Source organism: Adiantum capillus-veneris, chromosome 21, assembly GCF_014529385.1.
Source record: "Adiantum capillus-veneris isolate H3 chromosome 21, ASM1452938v2, whole genome shotgun sequence".
Taxonomy (NCBI): Eukaryota; Viridiplantae; Streptophyta; class Polypodiopsida; order Polypodiales; family Pteridaceae; genus Adiantum; species Adiantum capillus-veneris.
In genome coordinates this window covers 63551823-63573855 of record NC_140951.1, presented here as the reverse complement: position 1 = coordinate 63573855, position 22033 = coordinate 63551823, and the positions used below count along the sequence as shown (strand labels likewise).

Here is a 22033-nt window from a genome sequence, read left to right as displayed (position 1 = left end):
TATTCTGTCAACGATAAACGTAAGAAGGATGCTCAAGGAACTTCCAAAGATGTGAGAGACGTCACCCAAAAAGGGCAGGGTATAGGAGACGTTAATAATAAAAGAGTCCTCAAAATAGAGTGGCGTGAGACGCAAGATTGACGGCCACAATACGAATAGAAAAAAGCTAAATCTTCTCGAAAAAGTTAACGCCAAAATAAGAAAAACGATCGCGGACGCCTCATGAAGAAGTCGGAGGAAGAAAGCTGCATCAAGCTCAATTGCAGTAAAAACAGCATAACTTTCTGCTGCGAACTCCGATTGACGCAAACCTAGAACTCAAATTAAAGAGCTCGAGGAGACGAACAAGTTTTGGATGAAAAGTGCCATTGCGCTATGCTCCATTGCGCTTATCCCGTTTCTCCAAATTTTGAGCAGAACAGCAAGAAAAATTGAGATGAAGTTCAGGGTGTCATCAATAAGAAAACGTAATCAACGATTAGATTGATTAGTAATAAACTTCACACAAAACACTAATCATATTCTTCTTAACACAAAACAACCACAATTAACAAGAATCAATGCTCAAAAATAAAATTTGTAGCAATTTTTGAATCTTACATGCAAATCGCATACACATACTGTTTTGTCACCATGAATTGAATCGGCGCATGATCGTTACTACTCTGATACCATGTTGGGATGTAGAGAGAAAGAGAGAGAGAGACGAGACAAGAGACACACCATATACGCTCCCAAAGACTGATTCATATTGAGGAAAAGATACAAATATATAGGTGAGACCAAGTTGAGTAGAGTGAGCCATATATAGCTCCAACACATGCATTCTCTATCAAGCTATGGCTATGGAGAGCTCTTCCGTGTGCTTCAACCACGGAGATAAGTTTCAGAGACTTCTTCTTGATTGTTTTTTTCTTGAATTTTATTATAGTTGCTTTGTTCTTGCGTTCTTTGTAGACGGGAATAACTAGATTACAATTTCTCTGTTTTGGGCTCGAAAATTATGAGCGATAAGGAGAAACATAAGTAGGTGATGTGTCTGCAAGCGGCTGCAAGAAGGACGCGTGTGTGCACGAAAAGAAATTCAGAATATGATTAACATGCGGAGAGAGGAGGTTGCTCTGACGCAGCTTTTAGAGAGCGCTGCATTGGAAGGAGATCAGAGGGTCGCTCTGGGGCCCGTTGTAGTGCAAGGGCCGAAAGCATGAAGGGAGGCTACCCACAAGCCGTAGATGCATGATGAGAAGCTTGCTCTTAATGTCTTAAGGCATTAGCACCTCCTGTCTGCTCGCCAGCTCAGGAAACAAAGCTGTAGATAGTGCTGCCTTTACAATCACAACGAACCATCCTGTCTCTGCAATCACGGCTATGGCCGACCGGGGGTGTGACGAACAAGGAACTCCAGCCAATTCTAGCTGGCATGCTATTTTAAGATTATATAACGTTATTTTTAGAGCCTGATTTGGTGCTATCTACTTTTCGTGCATCCTCAAAAATTTCGCATCGAGTCGTCGTCAGTCATCATCGAGACTCAATCTTTCTCAATCATCGAGTCTTAGACCTAGACTATGAAAAAGCTTGCAGGCCATCTTGTAAATAGCGATGGCGCTGGTCATGCAACGTTCAGAATATAATTCTCTTTTTAATTTGATCTAGCTATATAATTCTCAACAGATAGATACGTTCAAAATATAATTCTCTGCTTCTCACCTGCTTGCGTTTGTCCAAACAATCTCCATCCAGAGGTTTTCTCATGGACAAGTGAATTGAAGTTGGGTTCGTTGCAGGACCGAGGCAACGCTAATGCCTATTCCAAGCAAGGTGTAGCCAGCTATGCTTGATGCTATTTCATGGACACCTGAAGCAGGTTCATTGTAGGACTGAAGCAGATCCGACCCTCCTGAAACGCATGGCAGCACAAGTTTGTAGCAGCAAGCAGAAAGAGTGCGCCCTAGTGTTGCTTTTGTTTGTGCTTTGCTAAGCATGCTTTAAATATGCTAGCGATCTGTTTAAAGGTGTTGCTAAAACCAAAGCCCTCGCTATCACGGGACATATTAGTGGGCATATTCTTTTGGGTCAGCAAACCATGTGCAGGTGCCATGTGTGGATGCATAAAAAAAAAGCAAGACTTTCTCAGTCAACTGAGTTGGCGCATGTGTCAAAGCCAAATTCGGGTGACGTTTTTGCCATGTTTGTCATTTTTAAAAGCCCTGCCATGTTTGTTATATTTGAAATAGAATCCTATCGTTTACTTTGATGCTATTTTAAGAAAATACAATGCATCGGGGCTAATGGCCATCGAGAAGCACTTGATTACCATCGCCTACAGTTCTGTTGTGGCTTTGACTTGCGGCTATGATGGGTGCCCATGCAGACTTAAGAGATTTACATCTAGTTGTCTTGAGTTGACAATCCCATTATTAGTGGCCCACAAGACCTCGCGTACAAGGCTAGATAAGAGCCATTCTAAGATCCCAATTAGATTTACACGTGTTATTTTGAGTAAGCTGGTCTCTACTGTCACAAGAATAACACCTAGATTCCATGGCTTTGACTTCAATGGTGACGAGGAATGTCATGTTGGTTTATTCATGAGTAAGCTTATCTTGATTATATGGTTGTTGCATCATCACTGGTGGAGTTTTTCACTTATATTTGGTCAATCGATTACATCATGATTTTACTAATACTTTCCTCGATGATGTGATAGATGATGGATGCGATAGAGACTTTGTATGTGTACTTGAGAGCTCGGTGCCTCGTACTCATCATTGGTATTATGTATGTGTACTTCAGAGCTCGGTGCTTTGTACCTACCATTGGTATTATGTTTTATTTCGTCAGAGAGCTCGCTGCCTAGTATTGACCATTGGTATTATGTTTATTTGGTCATATTTCAAGTGCAGATGTTCTCGGCATCAATGATGAGAAATGTGACAAAGTTTATACGTACCTGGGAGCATGTTATCTTACTCTTGATTAGTACTATTGTTGTTATCATCTTGTTGCACCATCATCGTCATTGGTGCTATGGTTGTTATCGTCTTATTGTACCCTTGTCGTCGTCAAGGATTTGGCAGTTGTGATTATACATCACTAGTGTTGCATACCATTTTTGTATTGGCTTGTGTGATGTGCGTACATGTCTACATTATTGTTATATGTACCCGTTGCATCATTATTTGTTTCTCTATCGTCTCTAGAGCGGCGTCGCGAACCGTCTCTAAGGACAATGTGATGTGATTATTTCTAACCTTCATATTTCGATATGTTTCTTGAGTTGATGTTGTTTACAGAATTTAAATCACATCAAGCAGTATGTACGGGGATCAAGGATATTGAAGTTGCTCTAAGAAAGAATTTGCAGCAGCTCAATTGTCTATATCTTGGATTATAAGAAAACCCTTGAAAGGGCACATTGTAAAACAGGAGTGATGTAGCTCCTTTGAACGTTGTAAATGTAAATTTAAAATATTTTAATATAATGGTGGGTATATATAGAGCTGTGGGTTTTTCCCTTGATCCTCCAAGGGTTTTTTCATCCACAGTTAGGGACCTTCATTTGAGTGGGGGTGTTGAGCTATATATAGTATCTCTATATATAGCACCCTGGTCCCCTCTATATAAACTCATCTCGTGTAGTCATTGGACACACTTTGGGGTTTTCATATGATGGTGTCATCTCTCTCTCTTCTTGTCTACCTGCACTCTCTCTCTCCGGGATACCATATATAGCTCAACAGGGCTAAGGCCACATGATGTTATATACCCATTGTGAGACAACTACATATAGTGCCCTATGTACCTAAGGCCATATGATGTATATTTACTCAACACAAAACACCTGTATAAAACATGATATGGACTAAAGGCCATATGATTTATACATACTCAGTATGAACCACCTACATATAGCATCCTATGGCCCTAAGTCCATAGGATTCTGTATACCCCTCATGAAACAACCACACATATTGCCCTCTATGTATATAATCATAATGAAACACCAACATATATATTGGCAATGAAATGACTTTGTGATGGTTTTCTTAACAAAGATTCTTCTTGCAGGTATGGATTTGAATCAAGGTGATAGAGTATGCATGTTTGTAGCCACACAAAAGGTTGCCCTTGGGAGTGTTTGTGAGACAAATCGAAACACACATTTCTCAACATGCTTATTGGTGAAAGAAATATATCGGTGTCAGTTGATTTGTGTTTTCAAAAGAAAGAACTTATTCCATTTCCAACAATGAATGCATTGACAGTGGGAGATGCTTTTCACAGAATTGTGAAATGGAGTATTGGGTTGCTACAAAATATGGATGAGATACACTACGAAGGGGTTTCTATGTCTGAGACTCACAAAGGAGTGGGAGCATTCGAGGCACGGTCTGATGGAATGAGCTATAGGGAGGTTTGGAAGGATAAAAGGGTTGAACTTTGGGATGAAAGAAAAACACATGTAGTAGCTGAAGGGGTTGTCATGTATGTGTGTCCATCTGATTCTATGAACTTTGGTGAGCTAGGTGAAGATAACATCGGTATTGGTGTTGAAACATCCTATGCTTTTAAGGCTACTATTTCTGCACAACCTGATGTATGGAGCATCAATATCTTTTGTTGGACTATCAAGAGAGTGACAACTATGGATGGAAAAATGTTGTTACAATATGAGTGACGCATGTGACGCATTACAAGATACATGCATTGAATCAGCTCATTTGGTAGAGCCTATTTCAAAAAAACAAAAATATTGCTTTATGAATAGGAAGCCAAGAATGTCTCTGAAACCTTCTAAGAGATCCAATCAAGCAGCCCTATCATCTGTCCAACTTGTTTCAACCATAGATTGTTGTTTTATGAGGTGTTGTCAATATGCCAATAGAGATAAGGTCATGGCTATGTGCAATGAATTTTGGGGACAAAGTTTGCAAAATAGAACCAACTATGTGTATGGTACAATGTTGACTGCTTGGCGTGAGAACAAAACAACTGCAAAGACTTACTATGTATTTTCTTTTAATGGCAATGAGGTCTGTAGTAGAGCTGGGTACTAAATTCATGGCATTCAAAAAACTTCATTTTATCGTTACCGTGAAAAGTTTGAAAATGGGGTTCGATGCTCAGTGCATGGTAATGATGGTGTCATAAGAAAAGGAAGAGACCATATAGAAATGGGAAGGCAATTGATGCGCTCTTCTGTAGATGAAAACTCATAGAAAATGCCACATAAAAGTATAACTATGGAAGATGGTACCAGAGAAACCTTGCTTGCAATACCAAACATGTACAAGAAAATAGACATCTTACGTGATGTCAATAAAACACTCAAGAGTATGAGTCTCAAGCCAATGTCTAGCACTACATTCAATAGGATTTGGAATATAGAGTCTACTAATGTGACCTTGTAAAAAACAAGCGGGTTCTCGAAATGTGTCGTGTGTAGTCTCAACTAGAGACAAAAAAGGATGATGAGTTGATTTCACGTTTGAAGGATGAACATAAAATTCACACGATGCAACAACAAAGCTGTAGAAATGTGTACTACACCTGGTGTAAGTTCTCGCAAATGCAAAAGGATAAGTACTTATTGCCAACGCCTTTACTAAACCTTGTCCCATGTTTTTTTCTTTTGTGCCACACATCTACTATTGGGCAATTGTCTGGTAGATCTTCTATTGCCAATGCCTTTACTAAACCTCTCTTTGGTTCTTTCTCCATTGGGTTAACCATCCTCTTCCACTGTTGCTTTAGCTTAGGAACCATCTCTATAAGCTACCCAGAAGTAACATCTGCCTTCTTGCTTGTCAGATCCTCCTTCAAGTCATAGCTTAATTGCCCATCCCCTAGTGGAAAAATTGAAACATGAAACTTGCGACAAGTCCTCCTTTTCCTCTTTGCCTTGACATCCTCGCCTTCATGGCTCTTTCCCTTCTTCTTACTAGGACTTGGGGCACTTCTTTCTTCCTTGTCCTCTGTGGTCCTCTTCCCAATAGGCATCACTAATGTATCCTCTAGCTTTGATGCCTTCTCCAAGGTGACTACACTTATCACTTTTGTCTTTCCCTTTTCCTCCTGGGTTAATCCACTAGTTCCATCTTCTCCCTTAATTTCTATGCCATAATCATCTAACCTAGTGAGCAACTGTCTTGGCAATGGATGCATGTCTCCCCCTATCCTTGGTGGCTTATCACGTTGCGGGCTGATGTGGCCTAACTCTCCGCAATTATAACATGTGGGCGTTTGCCTCTAGAACCTACCATTGATTTTTCCAACACCATTCCTAGGTCTTTCTTCACCTCCTGGCTAATTTACAAACCTCCCTCGACCTCGATTATTTCACACTTGACATAGCATGTTTAGGCTGAGATTATTCATTCAATCTACCACTTGCCTCAGGTCTTGCCTGAGCCCATCGTCTTGCACCGTTGTACTGACCACTGCTGGCATAACCTGAGGAGTAACAAAAACCACTCGTTCATGATGAACCCCTGGCATGCGACCTTGTAAAGAGTCCATAGGCTGAAATTCAGACCCCATGGGCAAAGACTCTATTCCTTGCTGGCTCATTTTCCTTAGCGTCCACTCTTTGGTCCCAACCACCTCCAATGCATCTTCATATGTTCTAGGATTCTTTAGCTCCACTCTCCAACGTATATTCTCCCAAAGACCAGCCAAGAACCTGTCCTTCTTCATCATGTCAGGTGGGGTTACTATTGGTGCTAAGGCCTTGCACATCCTCTCCCATGCCATTGAAAACTTACGTATGTACCCATCTACTGGCTCACCTTCCTTTAGCACCAAACCTTGTACTTCTTGCCACACTTTGTCAGGATCTTCTGTCTTTACAAACTCCACTTGCAATCCATGCCTTAGATTGTCCCAACTCAATTATTCAGGTGGATCAGCCACACACAACTCCTCTTCAAATTCTTTGGGGAAAACTCGTGCATCACTCTTCAAACAAATCTGAAGAAGACGTAATATCTGCGCCAGATCATGAATTTGGTTGCTAATGCAGGCAACCTCCATCTTTTCCAAAAAGTCTTCCACATCTTCATCACTTCTTCCATGAAATTATGGATAAGAGAAAGCCATGGCTACCCACGTTATGATGCTTTGAGAACCCCTTCGAATACACGTGCAAGAACCCAAAACTTTTGACTGACTCAATCCCTAGAAACTTCAATGGAGCTCAACTTTAGATAAGGACAAACACATACACATCAAATGAGTTTTCTTGGTTAATCATCAGAATTACAACAGGCAAAGGACATTCCAGCATCTCTCTAATCTTCTTGGCTCGAACATAAAGACTATGCGCTGCTAGAAAAAAACCTTCTTAGACACATGAACATTTATTTGGATTCTTTGTGTTAAATGAAAAAGAGTGAATTGAGGTCGGTTTTGATCATCCATTAAATCCAACCATGTAGCAAGAAGGCGCATCTAACTTATCCTCTAATTGTGCCAGAATTTCAGCAGCATAACATCATAAATTGCTCAAAAGACCAAAAAACCAGCCATCACAACTTGGAAAAATTTTGGCAGAGCTTCCCCAGAAGTAGAGCAGTAAGAACCCAAAATATAGACTGTATATGTATGCATAACCTACCAACAATAGAACCCGAGCATCAAGTAGGAATCAGTAGTACCTAGCCTATGGCGAGGTCACGAAATGGGCGCTCCAGCTACTTGTATCACCAAAAGGATCTCACATTTGAGAATCCCCCAGATCAATAAAACCTCACGCTATCGACCCTCTCACGAAAGCTTATGCAAATCTCATATCGTCAAGTCTCAGAAAGGACCATCTTCCGGACGAAGTGTAAGAAATGGCTAGGATTGCCAAATAAAACCAAGTATGGATCCACAAAGGCGTACAATGACAGTTCCACAAGTAACGTACAATACCATACAATGTGCTCAAACAGGCGCTAAATGATGCATACCCACGTCAACTGCAAGTGACTCCCACTTGCCAATGTATCACTCTACTCCACCTACTTGTACTTGTGTGAATCACCTGTACCTGTCCCTGTCCCTGTCCCTGTAACCTGTAACCTGTAATCTCCAATATGTACTTCCGAAGTTGAAGGTACTCGAGGAAGATCCTCCGTGGGGGCGCCAAAAGAATATGAGCGGGATGAAAACACACACAACGCCTCTATAATGACTCAATACACACTCTTGGGATGATACACACATACACTAGGGGACACCACTCGGCTTACACAACCCACCTGGCCGAGATAGGGAACACACCGATGGAGTGAGAGGAGAGAGACTACCCATTTCCCCACTCCACACAGAGACACACACACACACACACCCCAAAAAAACTCAGCTGAAAAGAGAAGAATTTTTAATGTTTAGATACAATTGAGCTTGGGAAAACACTAATGGGGCAAATAGCTCACACAATATGGGTAAAATATTCCAGATACAATCACAAATTGGAGCAGAAGCTTCGCTCATAGGAGAAACTTACACAACCAAAAAAACAGAAAAAGAGTGAGGAATTTGGAAAAATGGACAGGGCCATCGTGTTTGGAACATCCCAAAACCCCAGTCTACAATGTGAAAGTGCTCAAATCCGACCTCGGATGAGCAGTTTATCGCCAAAACAGGCTCTAAAAACAACAAAAACTCAGTTGCGACTGCTCTTCCTCTTCTCTCCACATTTTTTATGGTCTTCTCTCAGGTTTTTCATTTCCCACACTTAGCTTTATTACTTGGGCACCTTTGGCCTTTTAGTTGACCTCAAATGGACCCCGAACAGGCCAAAAAGTGGCCTCGCAATGCATAGTTGTCACCCTGTTGCATCCATCCGCACACCTGGCACTCAAATTTTTCCAATAATGCATTCCACAACCATGTGAAGTGGCCCCCAGATACAGTTCTCATAATGACCTTTTTGCATAATCATCACAAGAAAACACCCACGTTGTGTCCTGGCTTACCCACGTGCAAGTATTGACCCATTTGACCTCCTGACGCCACTGGATGCCATCTGACGCACCTTCTTACCTGATGTCATCGGCCCTCGAGAAGTTTTGCGTGCTACCAACTTCTCATTATTATAGAAAAAACACACTGATACTTGTGACGATGAAAATCGATGCACTATGTACATGCTGTCCTACCTGTGCACATGTGGGCCCCACGTAACCACCCGGCTCTTGAGAATGGGCAATCCTTTATTTTATGCACCATGCATGTGTATATACATATGTGCAATCACTTCTTCCAAAAAACTCCTGACAACGCCATCAATGTTTTGACGACCATGGCCATCCCTCCTGGGTTTAGACACAGCCGCCCAGTTGTGATGACCGCCACCAAGACGACACACACACTGGTATGTATAATATTATTGTGAGGTCTCATGTCAAGGTAACCAAATATTGATGGATTTTGCATTTTTTAAAAGCAACTACAAATCAGGAGCAATTACAAATCAGTAAGAGTTTGCATGAGACGCACTTGCCGGACACCATACTTATACATCCTCTCAATGACTGGGAAGGGAGGTCAAGCTGTCCCGATGTGGTGCAGTAGCACGTGGGTTGGAATGCAAGCGGATGTAGGGATGGCAGAGATTCAAATCCTCCTAAATCTTCAGCTCATGAGTGTTTGCTGGCCGTAACCATCACTATCCTCTCTCTCTCTCTCTCTCAACTTTAAAATGGAAGTAGGCATAGAGAAGGATGTCACCTCTCTCTCTCTCATACACACACACACACAGACATTGAATGTTTTTTCACAATTAGAATCTGTGAATGAGAAGTTGGTGAGGCTACAAGTATTTCTCCACAAAAGGTAGATAGCTAATGGAAGACAACATGTGGGATAGGAACAGGCTGGCGATGGGTGGGAAAAATGACTTGATGTTGATTGAAAGGCATTGCAACTATCTTCAACGGGATGCATGCATATGACTATTCAAGTAGGGAGATTCTAACTGTTGATGAGGGATTTTTTGAGCAGAGCTATTGCTATTGACGTTCCCAACAGGGATCCAAGGAGGCACTACCCGCATTTCTCGACACTAAATTAGGTTGTACTCTGAATTTCCACAGTAGCCATCAATCGCTCATGATCTTATGATTATTAAAAGTATTTCCATTTTATCGAGCACTCAACGGGGCAATATAGTAGAATAGAGCATCATGCTTTGAATCTCTCTATGTTGCAGGGTTAGATAATGACACATTATGTCAAGATGGATGAGATGAGGATAAGGATGAGAATGATGGGCTTGATTAGGTTCTACAAATTAGTAGTTAGATAAATTTTGGGTATAAGGGATGCAGCTGTCAAGAGTAGTGCAGTAGCAGATTGGAACCACTAACAAGAGTAGCCGATTGTGGACAAAGTACATGATTGTGGGAAAACCGGTTCAATAGGTGCATATTTTGAGGTCTTTATGATCTTGACATTGAAGGAAAAAATAACAATTATGTAAGAACCGGTGTAACCAATAGGGATCAATGATATTGTGGGAGCTTTGCATAGGAATATTCTTGGCTGATGAGCTGGAGTTCTTTTGCGATTGAATGCCCATGGTGATAGTTGTAGGAAACATAAGGTACTAGGTGGAAAGAGCCTTGCAATGTAGAGCTTAAACATGTTGCATTGGTACTGCAGATGGGTAGTACTGTATAGTACCTCTCTCCCTCTCTCTCTCTCTCTCTCTCTCTCTTTTTTTTGGGAAAACTTGCTCTTTATATTACAATAATTTACAATCTACTTTCATATTGACAGCTGTTGTATGATCCATACCACTTTGTCTCTGAAGGCTTGATCTGTTAAAGAGAGAGCATCTTCCATCATCCTATCTCTAATGACAAACAAGGGAACTGTATGATTGACACTCTGGCCCGGATCAAATGTACATTGATTTCTCATATTCTATACAAACCATAAGAACCATACTCTGAAGGACTGTAGTGCAAACTCAAGTGCTCGATCTTCTGGGATTTGGAGCTTGAAAAAGGTCATCTGATACCTAGATATGGAGATCCCCCAAGCATCATACCACATCCATTTTGCCCACTTCCACCATTCCATAACAGGCTTGCATGACCGTAATATATGTCTAATGGTTTCAGGACAAGAGCATCTGATGCATTTTCCACAGGTAATACCCTTTTTCTTTAGATTCATGGCAGTGGCCAATACACCTGTGAGAGCTCTCCACAAAAAAAGCCTAAATTTAAACTGGTTAGGAATCAACCATACATCTGCAAAAGTTTTTTGCTACCAATATGCATCCTGATGAAGGGACCATTGTGAATTACATCTTACAAAAATATTTGGTTTTGGTAACAACAAAGCATAAAAGACAGAGGTGTTAGCGGTCCACCAATTAACTGCCTGATTAGGAATTTTCCAATCCCGATGTCATTCTTCCAGATTGAGAGCATCTCTAAGAGGCAAGGTGTGAATCTGAGCACAAAGCTGATGCCAAGGTATTCTGAAGCCAAACCCTAGTCTATATTGGCGTCTGGCAACCGAAAAGAGTTTGAAGTCGAGGTTAGAATCAACCATCTGCTGAATTTGATTGAGACCTTTTTTGTGCATAGACAGTGCAACCTTACCCAACAACCTGGCTGGTGGGGTTTTAAAAGCAAAGCTCCAGAACAAGCTCCCCCCCCCCCAACGAGTTCCCTGTATACCTAACCCTACCTTGCCGGACCAAAGCAGAGCATATCATCTTCCAAGAAGATATTAACATACTTGACACGTTATATCCTGTTTTAAGAGGAGCATCTGAGAAAACTGTATCCCAGGCTGTCATATTCCAGATTCCACGGAAGTAAACAACTGATTTGTCAACCAGCTTCCACAAGCATAAATCCTAGTCGTTATCAGAAGCCAGCATATGCTTGATAAGGGAGGCCCTCCTGGCCTGAGCATGGACCTGTAGATTCAAGATGTTTAAGCCTCCCTGAGAGTATGGTACTGCAATTTTGCTCCAAGTAACCAAAGAATTGGAAGATCGAGAGGAGTTCCACAAAAACTTAGCCAAGACCGAGATGCATTTCTGAAGCATTTTATCAGACCAGTTGATCAACGGCAAGTAAATTAGCAAATAAGGCATGAGAATACTCTGAACGATTCTGAGCCTGACATGTAAAGGCCATTCATCACAGTGCCAAGAAGCAAAACACTCTCTCCAAAACCCACTGTTGCAAGTGTTTCTGAGAGACCATGACCCCAATTAGGTAGCCAAGGTGTCTAAAAACATGACCCTTAGGAATTCCTTTCCCAGACCAAATCAGAGAGTCAAATTCCCTTGCAGATATGTCGATCAAAGAAGACTTACATAGGTTCAGTGTAAGACCAGCCGCAAGAGCATACATATCTAGATTTTTCATACATCTGTGAATATTGATGTTGTGGGCCTTCAAAAATAGAAAGATGTCATCTGCAAACCCTTTGCCCGGGATATCTTTACCTCCTAATTTTAGGGTTTGCAAATAGCCCTGTTGTACGAATTGATCCAGGTATGCATACAGAGAGTGGGAGGCCACAGCAAAGAAAAGGGGGCTAACGGGACATCCTTGTCTTACCGATTTGGAAATGTATATTTTTTCCGAGATTCTACCATTAATGCTCAATCTGGAGCAAGCATGTTCACCAAGCAGAGAGATACACCAGCTGATCCGAGGGCCAAACCCCATACCTTGCATGGTTTGTTGCACAAAGTCCCACTGCACTGTGTCAAACGCCTTGGCAAAATCTATCTGAAACATTACCATGTCTTGTTGTGAAGATAAGGCATGCTCTATGCCCAGCTGAACCGTCAAAATGTTATTAAATATTGACCTCCCTCCAATGAAACCTGTTTGAGCTAGGTGAATGTGTTTTCTGAGTTCGGGACCAATCCTGAAAGCAATGGCTTTTGCGAGTATTTTATAGAGTATCCCCATCATGGTGATAGGTCGCCAGTCCGCTAGGGTTTCGACTCCCAAAACATGGATCCTGCACTCAAACAGGGCATCATCAAACTCATCCCCAAACCAACGTCCTTCCCTAAAATCTCCGTCCCTCTCTCTCTCTTTCTCTCTCTCTCTCTCTCTCTCTCTCTCTTTCTCTCTAGCAGATGTGTGCTAAATTTTCTTAGCTATAGACATCATGCATCGACATGTCGGCCCTAGATGCAATATATAGAAGTACATTGATTGTAGTAAATAGCTGCGTGATATATATGTACTTCAATATTTAATGTGTGTCCAACTCATGTTCTACTGAGCTTTTCTCTCTTATTCACAAGTATAGTATAAAACCCGCCACAAGAGCACCATTGATTTTCACTCTCATCCATGGGACGTATATTATAAGAAGGGCTGGACAAGCATCATATTCTTGCGTCTGCATGCGTTATGTTCTTCTGCTACCTCTTCTTCGTCTCTAGCGTACACAAACATACGAAACTCTCTCTGATCTCTCTCTCTCTCTCTCTCTCTCTCTCCCTCTCTCTCTCTCTCGCGCGCGCGCTCACTCACCGCCCTCCCACCTCTTGCTCAACCCGGTCTCATAGACATTTGAATTCAGGCACAGAATCGTGAGGCAGCGTTATGGCCATGACTGGTGCAAATTGCACGCGCTGGGGCCGCACTGGTGCAAGCGGCTGCGAAGTCTTCCTGCAAGTGCCAGTAGTGGATGGAAATGACAATAATGTGAGGATGTCAGTGTACTCCTTGCTAGCCCCGTAGCCGCCGCTGCATGCGATAATGCAGGTACGCAGCTTATGACCTATGACCTAAACTCATTAAGTGCGTTAATGATATTGCTTGCTAGCGCCTCCAGCTTATGACCTGTGACCTTACCTAAGCATGTTTTCCTAACGGTGGGTATGCAGATAACTAGAGCTAATCAAATTCTCCATGAGCAGGCCTAGCTAGTTAATTATACTCTATTCTGGTGCGTTTTCAATTAACACATGATCAATGATGCCGTCTAATTAATTGTGCTACATGTGTCAGTCTTTGCCGGCAACATTAAATGACAGCAGTGCCATAAAACCGCTGCCGACGACTGTGGTCATCCGCAAGATTCCAACATCTGTGAGGTGTGTAGTACATTAACCCCTTCACACGCACTCAACAGGCATTTGTTTATGATTGTTTTTCTCAATATATCCCTGTCGAGCTTTTAGAAAGAAATTTTCTACCTCTGATTAATGCAGGCAACAAGACCTGCTTAAGTTCTTAGATTCATTTTGTGCCGAGAACAATTTGATGCAAGAGGGAGGCCAGTGTCTACTTGCTGCGAAATTCCATTCCAAGAGCAGCCATGTAGAAATCAATTATGTCCACATACCGTTGAGCAAGTAAGTCGAGTGATTTTTTTGCTAAATTCTAAAATGATAAACATTTTCCTTTGACAGAAGTCCTAATTATCAGAAGTACAAAACTGCAGGAAAGGAGCCCATAAAGGGTTTGCTGTCATAAATTTTACTAAATTGAAAGGAGCAATGATCTTCAATGCCCTTCTTCACGAAAGACAGGTGGAAATGGGCCCGCAACGTCGTGCATTTGTTTGCAAAGTCGCATTCGCTGAAAAACAAATAGACGTAAGTACATGTCATGGAGAGAAGTAGGTATTAGATAGCTGGTAGGCTAACTCCCTAATTATCCTGTATATGTGTAGGGTCTGGAGGCAGAATTTGGCTCTACTCTTGCCACTTTGCAAAAGCCCATGCTTTTCAATCCACCATGCAACGGTGCCAAGTACAAGCTTATCGACTTTCTTCAGCGATGCCATCACCAAATCAACCATGGAGATATTAATGTTGAGCATGCGCAAATTGTAGAGGAGGATGTCGTCCACCTTAATTTGCCTTGATACAGATCAGCTACGGCTCTGCCTGGAGAACTAGAAACCATTGAAGCAGCTCATGCTCATGTGCACAGAAAGTCCACAAAGAGAAAGAAAACAGAAAATTCGCCAATGGCGAGCTCAGCATCACCGGCAGTGAGTGGTCTACGACAACGAAGGTTACAACGACGCCAATGAATGGTGGCAAAGAAAGACAGACGGAGAAATTGATGGCAAAGGGACAACAGCAGGCGGCAATATATTGGCCACCGAACGTGATGTCAATGGCGATGAGGGGAAAGCTGGCAGCACAACTAACATCGACGACGGGAGTGTCTACTAAGAGAAAGTCTAAGAAGATAAATGCAAAAATATTGGATGCAGGAGGTGGGATCATAGAGTCCGTTCCGCGACTAGCGTTGTCAAATGTGATTGTGTCCAATTGTCATTTATATGATGAGGCTGGTGTTGCAATGAGGCAAAAGATAAGAAAGGTATACCATGGTATGCTCAGATTTTTCATCAGTGGGATGAGCAAGTTATCCGTCTCTAGAATCATTTCATGTACACTATTCCTACTACGTTAATGACATCGTTCCAGCCATATTGTATAAAGACCACCTCTCTCTCTCTCTCTCTCTCTCTCTCTCTCTCTCTCTCTCTCTCACACACACACACACACACACACACACACACACACACACACACACACACACAATACCCGTTGTCCTATTGGTTCAGTCTCACCAATGTAAGCAAAGAAGATGTTGCTATGCAGATTCCCCCCTCCCCCGTGTGTGTGTGCGTGTGTGTGTGTGAGAGAGAGAGAGAGACCGCATAGGGATGACACCGAAATCAAAACCTCTCTCTCTCTCTCTCTGTCACACACACACACACACACACACACACACACACACACAAATATGTGCATGCTAAGACATGTGTCCCACGCATGCACCCGAATGTGTGTGCAAATGACACAACAATACAGAATTGGCTGGGAGGCTCGTTGTCTATGAGTGGGTGAAGCAGCCCGGAGCTACCATGTCGCCCGTCACTAGAAGGAAACATACACACAAAATAGCAGGCATGGGAGATAACCGCACATGTAATTTGGAATTAATGTCGATTGCGCCAAGAGCGGGATATTCATATCCAGTTGGCATGCATTCGCTCATTTCTAAGGTTGGTCACACGAGACACAGTATTCCGTAATAGATAACTGTGCTACCAAGCCTTTTTTTTGAATAAAATGTCGGTTATGGATACATTTTCTAGTCATGCAAAGGTTGTCGTACGCTCCTCAATGCCACGTGGAGGTTTCAAGGCGGCGACCATCGGCTCAATTTCGAATTGTAGGCACGACACCTCTGCATAGTCCATTGCAAGCCATGTGTGGCACCATTTACAATACCTACAGTGTGGTCAAAACGGGCTACGTCCAAGGCAAATGCGGATTTGCAGCTCTACATTAATAGCTCTGTAGGTAGCCCTTTGCATGACTGTGTCAATTTTGGCATATTTACAAAAGGCTATGCTCAATAGAACTGATCGAGCCGGTTCAGTAAGATACGAGCCGACCACCACTTAAAGTTGACACACACACTCTCCTACACAAGTGTGGTGTTTTTCCCTTTAAGGCTAGATCTCCCCCCCCCCCGCATGCATAAGCATTGGCGATAGCCCTCACAAGTGGTATCAAAGCCCTATTCGACTCCAAGCCTGGATTCCCCTCTCCCACCCCACATGCACAGATCCCCTTGGGAGAATCTTCGTGAGATATGGATGTGTAGGAAATCGGCCATTGCAAGAAATCAAGCAGTTGAATTGAGCCTATATGAGAGTAACAAAGAATTAGGAGAAGCGGGGATAGGATAACCGAGAGTTGCAACAAGAGAATTGAGCTAAAACCATATTAGGTAGTTTGGTAAGAATATCACATTATGAGAATTTCCAAATTAACTACATTCATGTAATTTGAGAATTATCTAGTTTAAAGTGGGAAAATACGAGAAAAAGGTGTTGATTTATGGTTGGTAAATATAGTGCAAATCGTAATGGATTGTGGTGTTGACAAACACCAACAGTCAAGAGGATCCACTACACATAAACTCTTATAGATATTCAAATTACATAAAACAAATGAAGATACAAATAAAGATCTTGTTTAGAAAATTGACTTGTACAGTCACAATAGAAGCTCCAAATAAATTTACTCCACGTTTGATACCACATCTACATTTTGATCTGAGTGTGGTTGAATGTTGTACATGCATGAGGCCTCCTTTGGATTTTTGAGCATCCCTTTTTGTAATCTTAATTCTAGAAAATGGTCCATCTTTGCTGGGTCTCCAAGACCAAACAATTGCATCTCTAGTTTCCCACACTTGGGGATCTTTATAGTTGACGTGTAAGACAAGGAAAACTAGGGTTTTGAGAGTCCACCGCCCAACCACCCTTTATATAGGCAAGCCCCTGGCCCTTTGCCCTAGTTGGACTCCCCGTTCCACACCGCCTATCCCGGCCCTGCCCTTGTCTAGTCCGGCCTTGCCGGTGTCCTGACATTACTCTTCCCTAGCACTGGATGTCAATGTTTTTTCCACCATGCTTCATGTACCTATATTGCCTATTCCCTAGTAGGGTGCAATAGCTTGGAAATGAGTATGCCTCCAATGCATGGAGCCGTGCTCCCAGAAATCATGCTTTACTCCGTCTTGAGATAGCACAGCGAGAAGAGAACAAAAATTAACAACCGAGGTAAGGCACAAATCGGTTTATTGGAGTGTCGAAATTGAATGAGAGAGAAAGAATCCGTGCTTTACAGATAATGGACATGCCATGCATGTCAAAAATTGTGGCAAGAATCGGCAAAGAAGCAACCTGTGGTGCATCATCATTCACTGATACCTTGATTGGACAAGAAGAATTCTTGAAGCAAGAATTATCTTGTGCAAATTTCTAGAATATCTCCTACAATTTAAATCATACATAAAATGAGGAAACCTTAAAAGCATGAAACCTCATACTTGTTGATTAGTCTGAATCCTTGTGCTCTAGTTGAAGTCTAGTCAAACCACAAGCACATCCCTTGGAGCATCTTGAGAACATGCTATTTGTCGAGTTTTTTCTTGAAAGTTTTTTACTATGACCACACCTCACCCGCCCTAGCACATAGATCTAGTTTTGACCTAGAAGGGTGGAAAGCAACATATATGCACATGAGGCATCCACATTGATCATGAGGTTCTATACATCATATGACATCATTCCATCAACATAAACACGATGCAAAACACCCGTGCCACTTTGATCGATCATAAACCATAACATCACATATATGTGAAAAAAAAACTTTTTACCATTTTCGCGTGCATGCATTATATGCAAGTGAAAGTGTTTGACCTCAAGCCAATGCATCGATCTCATCCCATAATATATACTAACACCTTATCAAATCACTTTGCCCCTATGAAACTCATGCAACAAACAATATCACGAAAAGAAAGCCACCTTATTTTAAACTTACATGGGAAAGGAACCTTTGGTAGCAATTCAATAAGCCCAATCTTTTAAAAATTTGGAAGGGTGCAAGAAGACACATATGTTGACAAAGGGTTGTAAGTGGTGGCTGCAAAACGTCTACGTACTTGGAAAATAATTCACTAGCAAGTACATCCCAACTTAGGCTCTTATTATTGGGAAAGTGAAGCAAGGCACCCTCACCCTCATCCTTGGTAATGTTGACCTCAAGAGTAGTAGTAGAGCCACATAACCTTTGAGCATAGAATTCCTTAAAAATGAGCTATTGAACCTCAAAAGGACCTTTGTCATTAGGGTTTTGAATATATCCATAGGCTGCTCCAACATTTGAAACACCATGGGAAATGGTTTGAGAGAACATGTTGGAATTCCATAGTCATATATCCTCTAAGATAAGGTTAAAAACCAATCATCATGCATAAAATACATCCTATCCAATTGACTCAATGTAGTGGAACATTGGGCCGATTGGAATGTGTAACCTATTTGAGTAGCATGTAACCAAGATCATAGCTCTTCCTTAAGCACAGAGCATTGCAACATTGACGATGCCCTATGCTGAGTTGTGTCCAACAGATGAGACCAAGAAGCACTACAACACGTCGCACAAAAATCGGTGTAGATACCAATGAGATAAAGTTAGTTTTAAAAATTAAAAAGCATTGAAATAGGCCTCAAAAAAGACGTCGGATTTGTGTCGTCGGTATAAGCATTGGTATACTTTGCATCAAAAATAGCTTAGAAATAAGCGTCGAAATCAGCCTAGAGATAAGCGCCAGTAATTGTAAAGGATATTCTGATGTATTTTCTGAAGTTTATATCCACGCTTGTAGCATACTCTGTACCGACGACCAAACATGCAATTTTTTCTCGGCAGAGCCTGGGTTGAGAACTGATGCTGGATGTACTGCAGCCAAAGGAAGAGACCATATAGAAATGGGAAGGGCATTGATGCGCTCTTTTGTAGATGAAAACTCATAGGAAATTCCACATAAGAGTATAACTATGGAAGATGGTACCAGAGAAACCTTGCTTGCAATACCAAACACGTACAAGCAAATAGACATCTTACATGATGTCAATAAAACACTCAAGAGTATGAGTCTCAAGCCAATGTCTAGCACTACATTCAATAGGGTTTGGAATACAGAGTTTGCTAATGTGACCTTGTAAAAAACAAGCGGGTTCTCGAAATGTGTCGTGTGTAGTCTCAACTAGAGACAACAAAGGATGATGAGTTGATTTCACGTTTGAAGGATGAACATAAAATTCACACGATGCAACAACAAAGCTGTAGAAATGTGTACTACACCTGGCGTAAGTTCTCGCAAATGCAAAAGGATAAGTACTTATGCATTATACATGATAAAATGGACCAAAAGAAGACATCAAAACCTAGATTGTGAGTGAACTCAAAAGACTATGAGAATGCATATCAATTGAAAGTGTCATTAACAAGTATGATAACACATGGGCATGGGCATGGGATGTATGGTCATTTCTTGCTAAATGCTCCATGGCCGTCAGATCCGAATGCTACAAATGGTTCCCATGCATTATGCTTACAGAATTTGGAAAGAACAAAGAACCATGGGCTAGGTGATTTATGCCATGATGGTATGCCACGCAGCAATGTAACATTGTTCAATGCATTGAATTCAAGGACAGCTCTAGACCACCAAAATAGAATGATAAAAGAGCGTGAGAGGAATGCATCAGTAGTACTAACACCACCGTTGTCTATTGAAGGATGTAATGGAGAGATTTCTAACTTGCAATCAGCCTCCTCTCAATGTGTTGTGGATACCATGTCCACTCTCGTGTTTCAAAAATTACCTGAGAATCTTTTGTTACAGCTAAATAATTGTGCAGGAGAGAATAAGAATCGATATTTATTTGCATACTTATCCTTGCTAGTAGCAAAAGGTGTTTTCAAAACCGTGCATTTGGGATTCTTAATGGTGGGTCATACACTTGAGGACATAGATGCAATGTTTAGGAGGTTCTCAGAGAGATTACGAACAGGAATGGCCTACACTTTTCCACATTTGATGGAACATTTTCAAAAATGTGAAAGTTTTCAACACCATTTTTGATGACGCAAGTTCCTGACTTCAAATCCTTTGTTAAAGGGTACATGTGTGATGGACAAGATGCTCTTGTTGCACACTCTTAGCCACTTCAATTTTGTTTCTTTATGCAAGGTGAAATCCCAGTAATGCAGTACAAAATTCACCCCAAATCACCTGATTGGATGCCGAGGGAGTCAACAATTGAGTTGTGGAAAAAAGAAAGGGAAACCAAAATTGCCAGTAGGTTGTCCAGATGTGGTTCCTATAGCAGACTATGTGAGGGATAGTCCGCTTGTTATTCAAGGGATTAAGACATATCTTGGATTCTGGAAAAGATGGACTCTACTAAAGGGAAAGGAGCACGATTCTATAAAATACATGGAGCTAATTATTATTTATTGGCAAAAAGTAATTAGTGAGATTGAACAACCAACCAATAAACAAATTGGTGAATATACATCATTTTGGCCAAAGACTACAGGGAGTCATCGAATGCAACAGATAGAGGAAGACACAGATGAGTTTCAAGGATATGAAGAATTGATTGATCACTATGTTGGTCCTCAAAGTGCAAGGCCACATGAAGGTTTTAGGCCTCAAATTGATGTAAGGAAAGGGGATTTTGTTCTTGTGATACCCGCAGATCCAACATATCTGATATGGCTAGGAGTTGCAGAGTCAGATGTTGATGTAGACAACTCATCTCTTAACTACAAGAAAGTTTTCATTCAATATTGGGCACCAAAACATGAGGAAAAAAATCCCACAATCCGACAACAATATGAGGATTGTTGGAAAAAGAATTGGTGTTGCAATCTTGCTGACCCACAACGTTGGGAGTGTGTTGATGCAGTTGTGTGGTCATGGATTCCAAGGGGTGGAAGACTTGCAGAAGCAATTAAAATCCCATCCAATGTTGTGGAGAAAGCACAAGATAGCTTAATAGGAGAAACTCAATAGCATTTCATTTTCATATATTGTTTTCCTTGCTATCCGTGTCTATGTATGTTTTAATTATAAAGTATCAATTAACACCAACATGAAAATAAAATTTTGGATGGGACAAAAAAAGGTGTTTCTCAACACCACTGTTTTCTTGAGAATCTATCTTTTTGTCGAATGTAACACAAGTCCTCAAGACAAGTCCGAAAATAAATGAGATATTCCCAAATCAAATGGGAAATAGGAATCCATAGGCATTGAAGTCAATCCCAAAGATGTGGAATTTTCCCATTTCATCAAAAAGAGTGTTAAATTACAATGTGTAAGCAGCGACTAGCTATTCAAATTGAAGTACTAGAGAGGAGTACCAATATGTCACAAATGCACTAATGCTCTTGATATTTCAAGCATGTTGTAGTCAATACTATTGTTTCATGAAGGTCTCTTCTGCATGTCATGTCACTAATAACCCTCTACAAAGCATTTTGCTTAAGGGGGAGAGTTGTAAGGCTGTAATCGGCAAAGTTTTACCAGGTGATTATGACGCATCATCACATCTCTATGAATCTTTTGGGAATTTCTACTTACTTATGGAGATAACAAATGAATGCAAAGTGAGCGGTTGTGGGTCTTTCCTCGCCCATCTT

The 22033-nt window shown here is 41.4% G+C and overlaps 1 protein-coding gene across 1 annotated transcript; it reads left to right on the top strand.

Moving 5' to 3' along the window:
- Nucleotides 1-13988: 13988 nt before the first annotated feature.
- On the top strand, nt 13989-14827 carry LOC147431057 (uncharacterized). The gene is made up of 4 exons (XM_086493052.1): nt 13989-14083; nt 14201-14344; nt 14434-14587; nt 14678-14827. Exons 1-4 carry the CDS (start codon nt 13989-13991, stop codon nt 14825-14827), a joined length of 543 nt encoding a protein of 180 aa, XP_086349178.1.
- The last annotated feature ends 7206 nt before the right edge of the window (nt 14828-22033 follow it).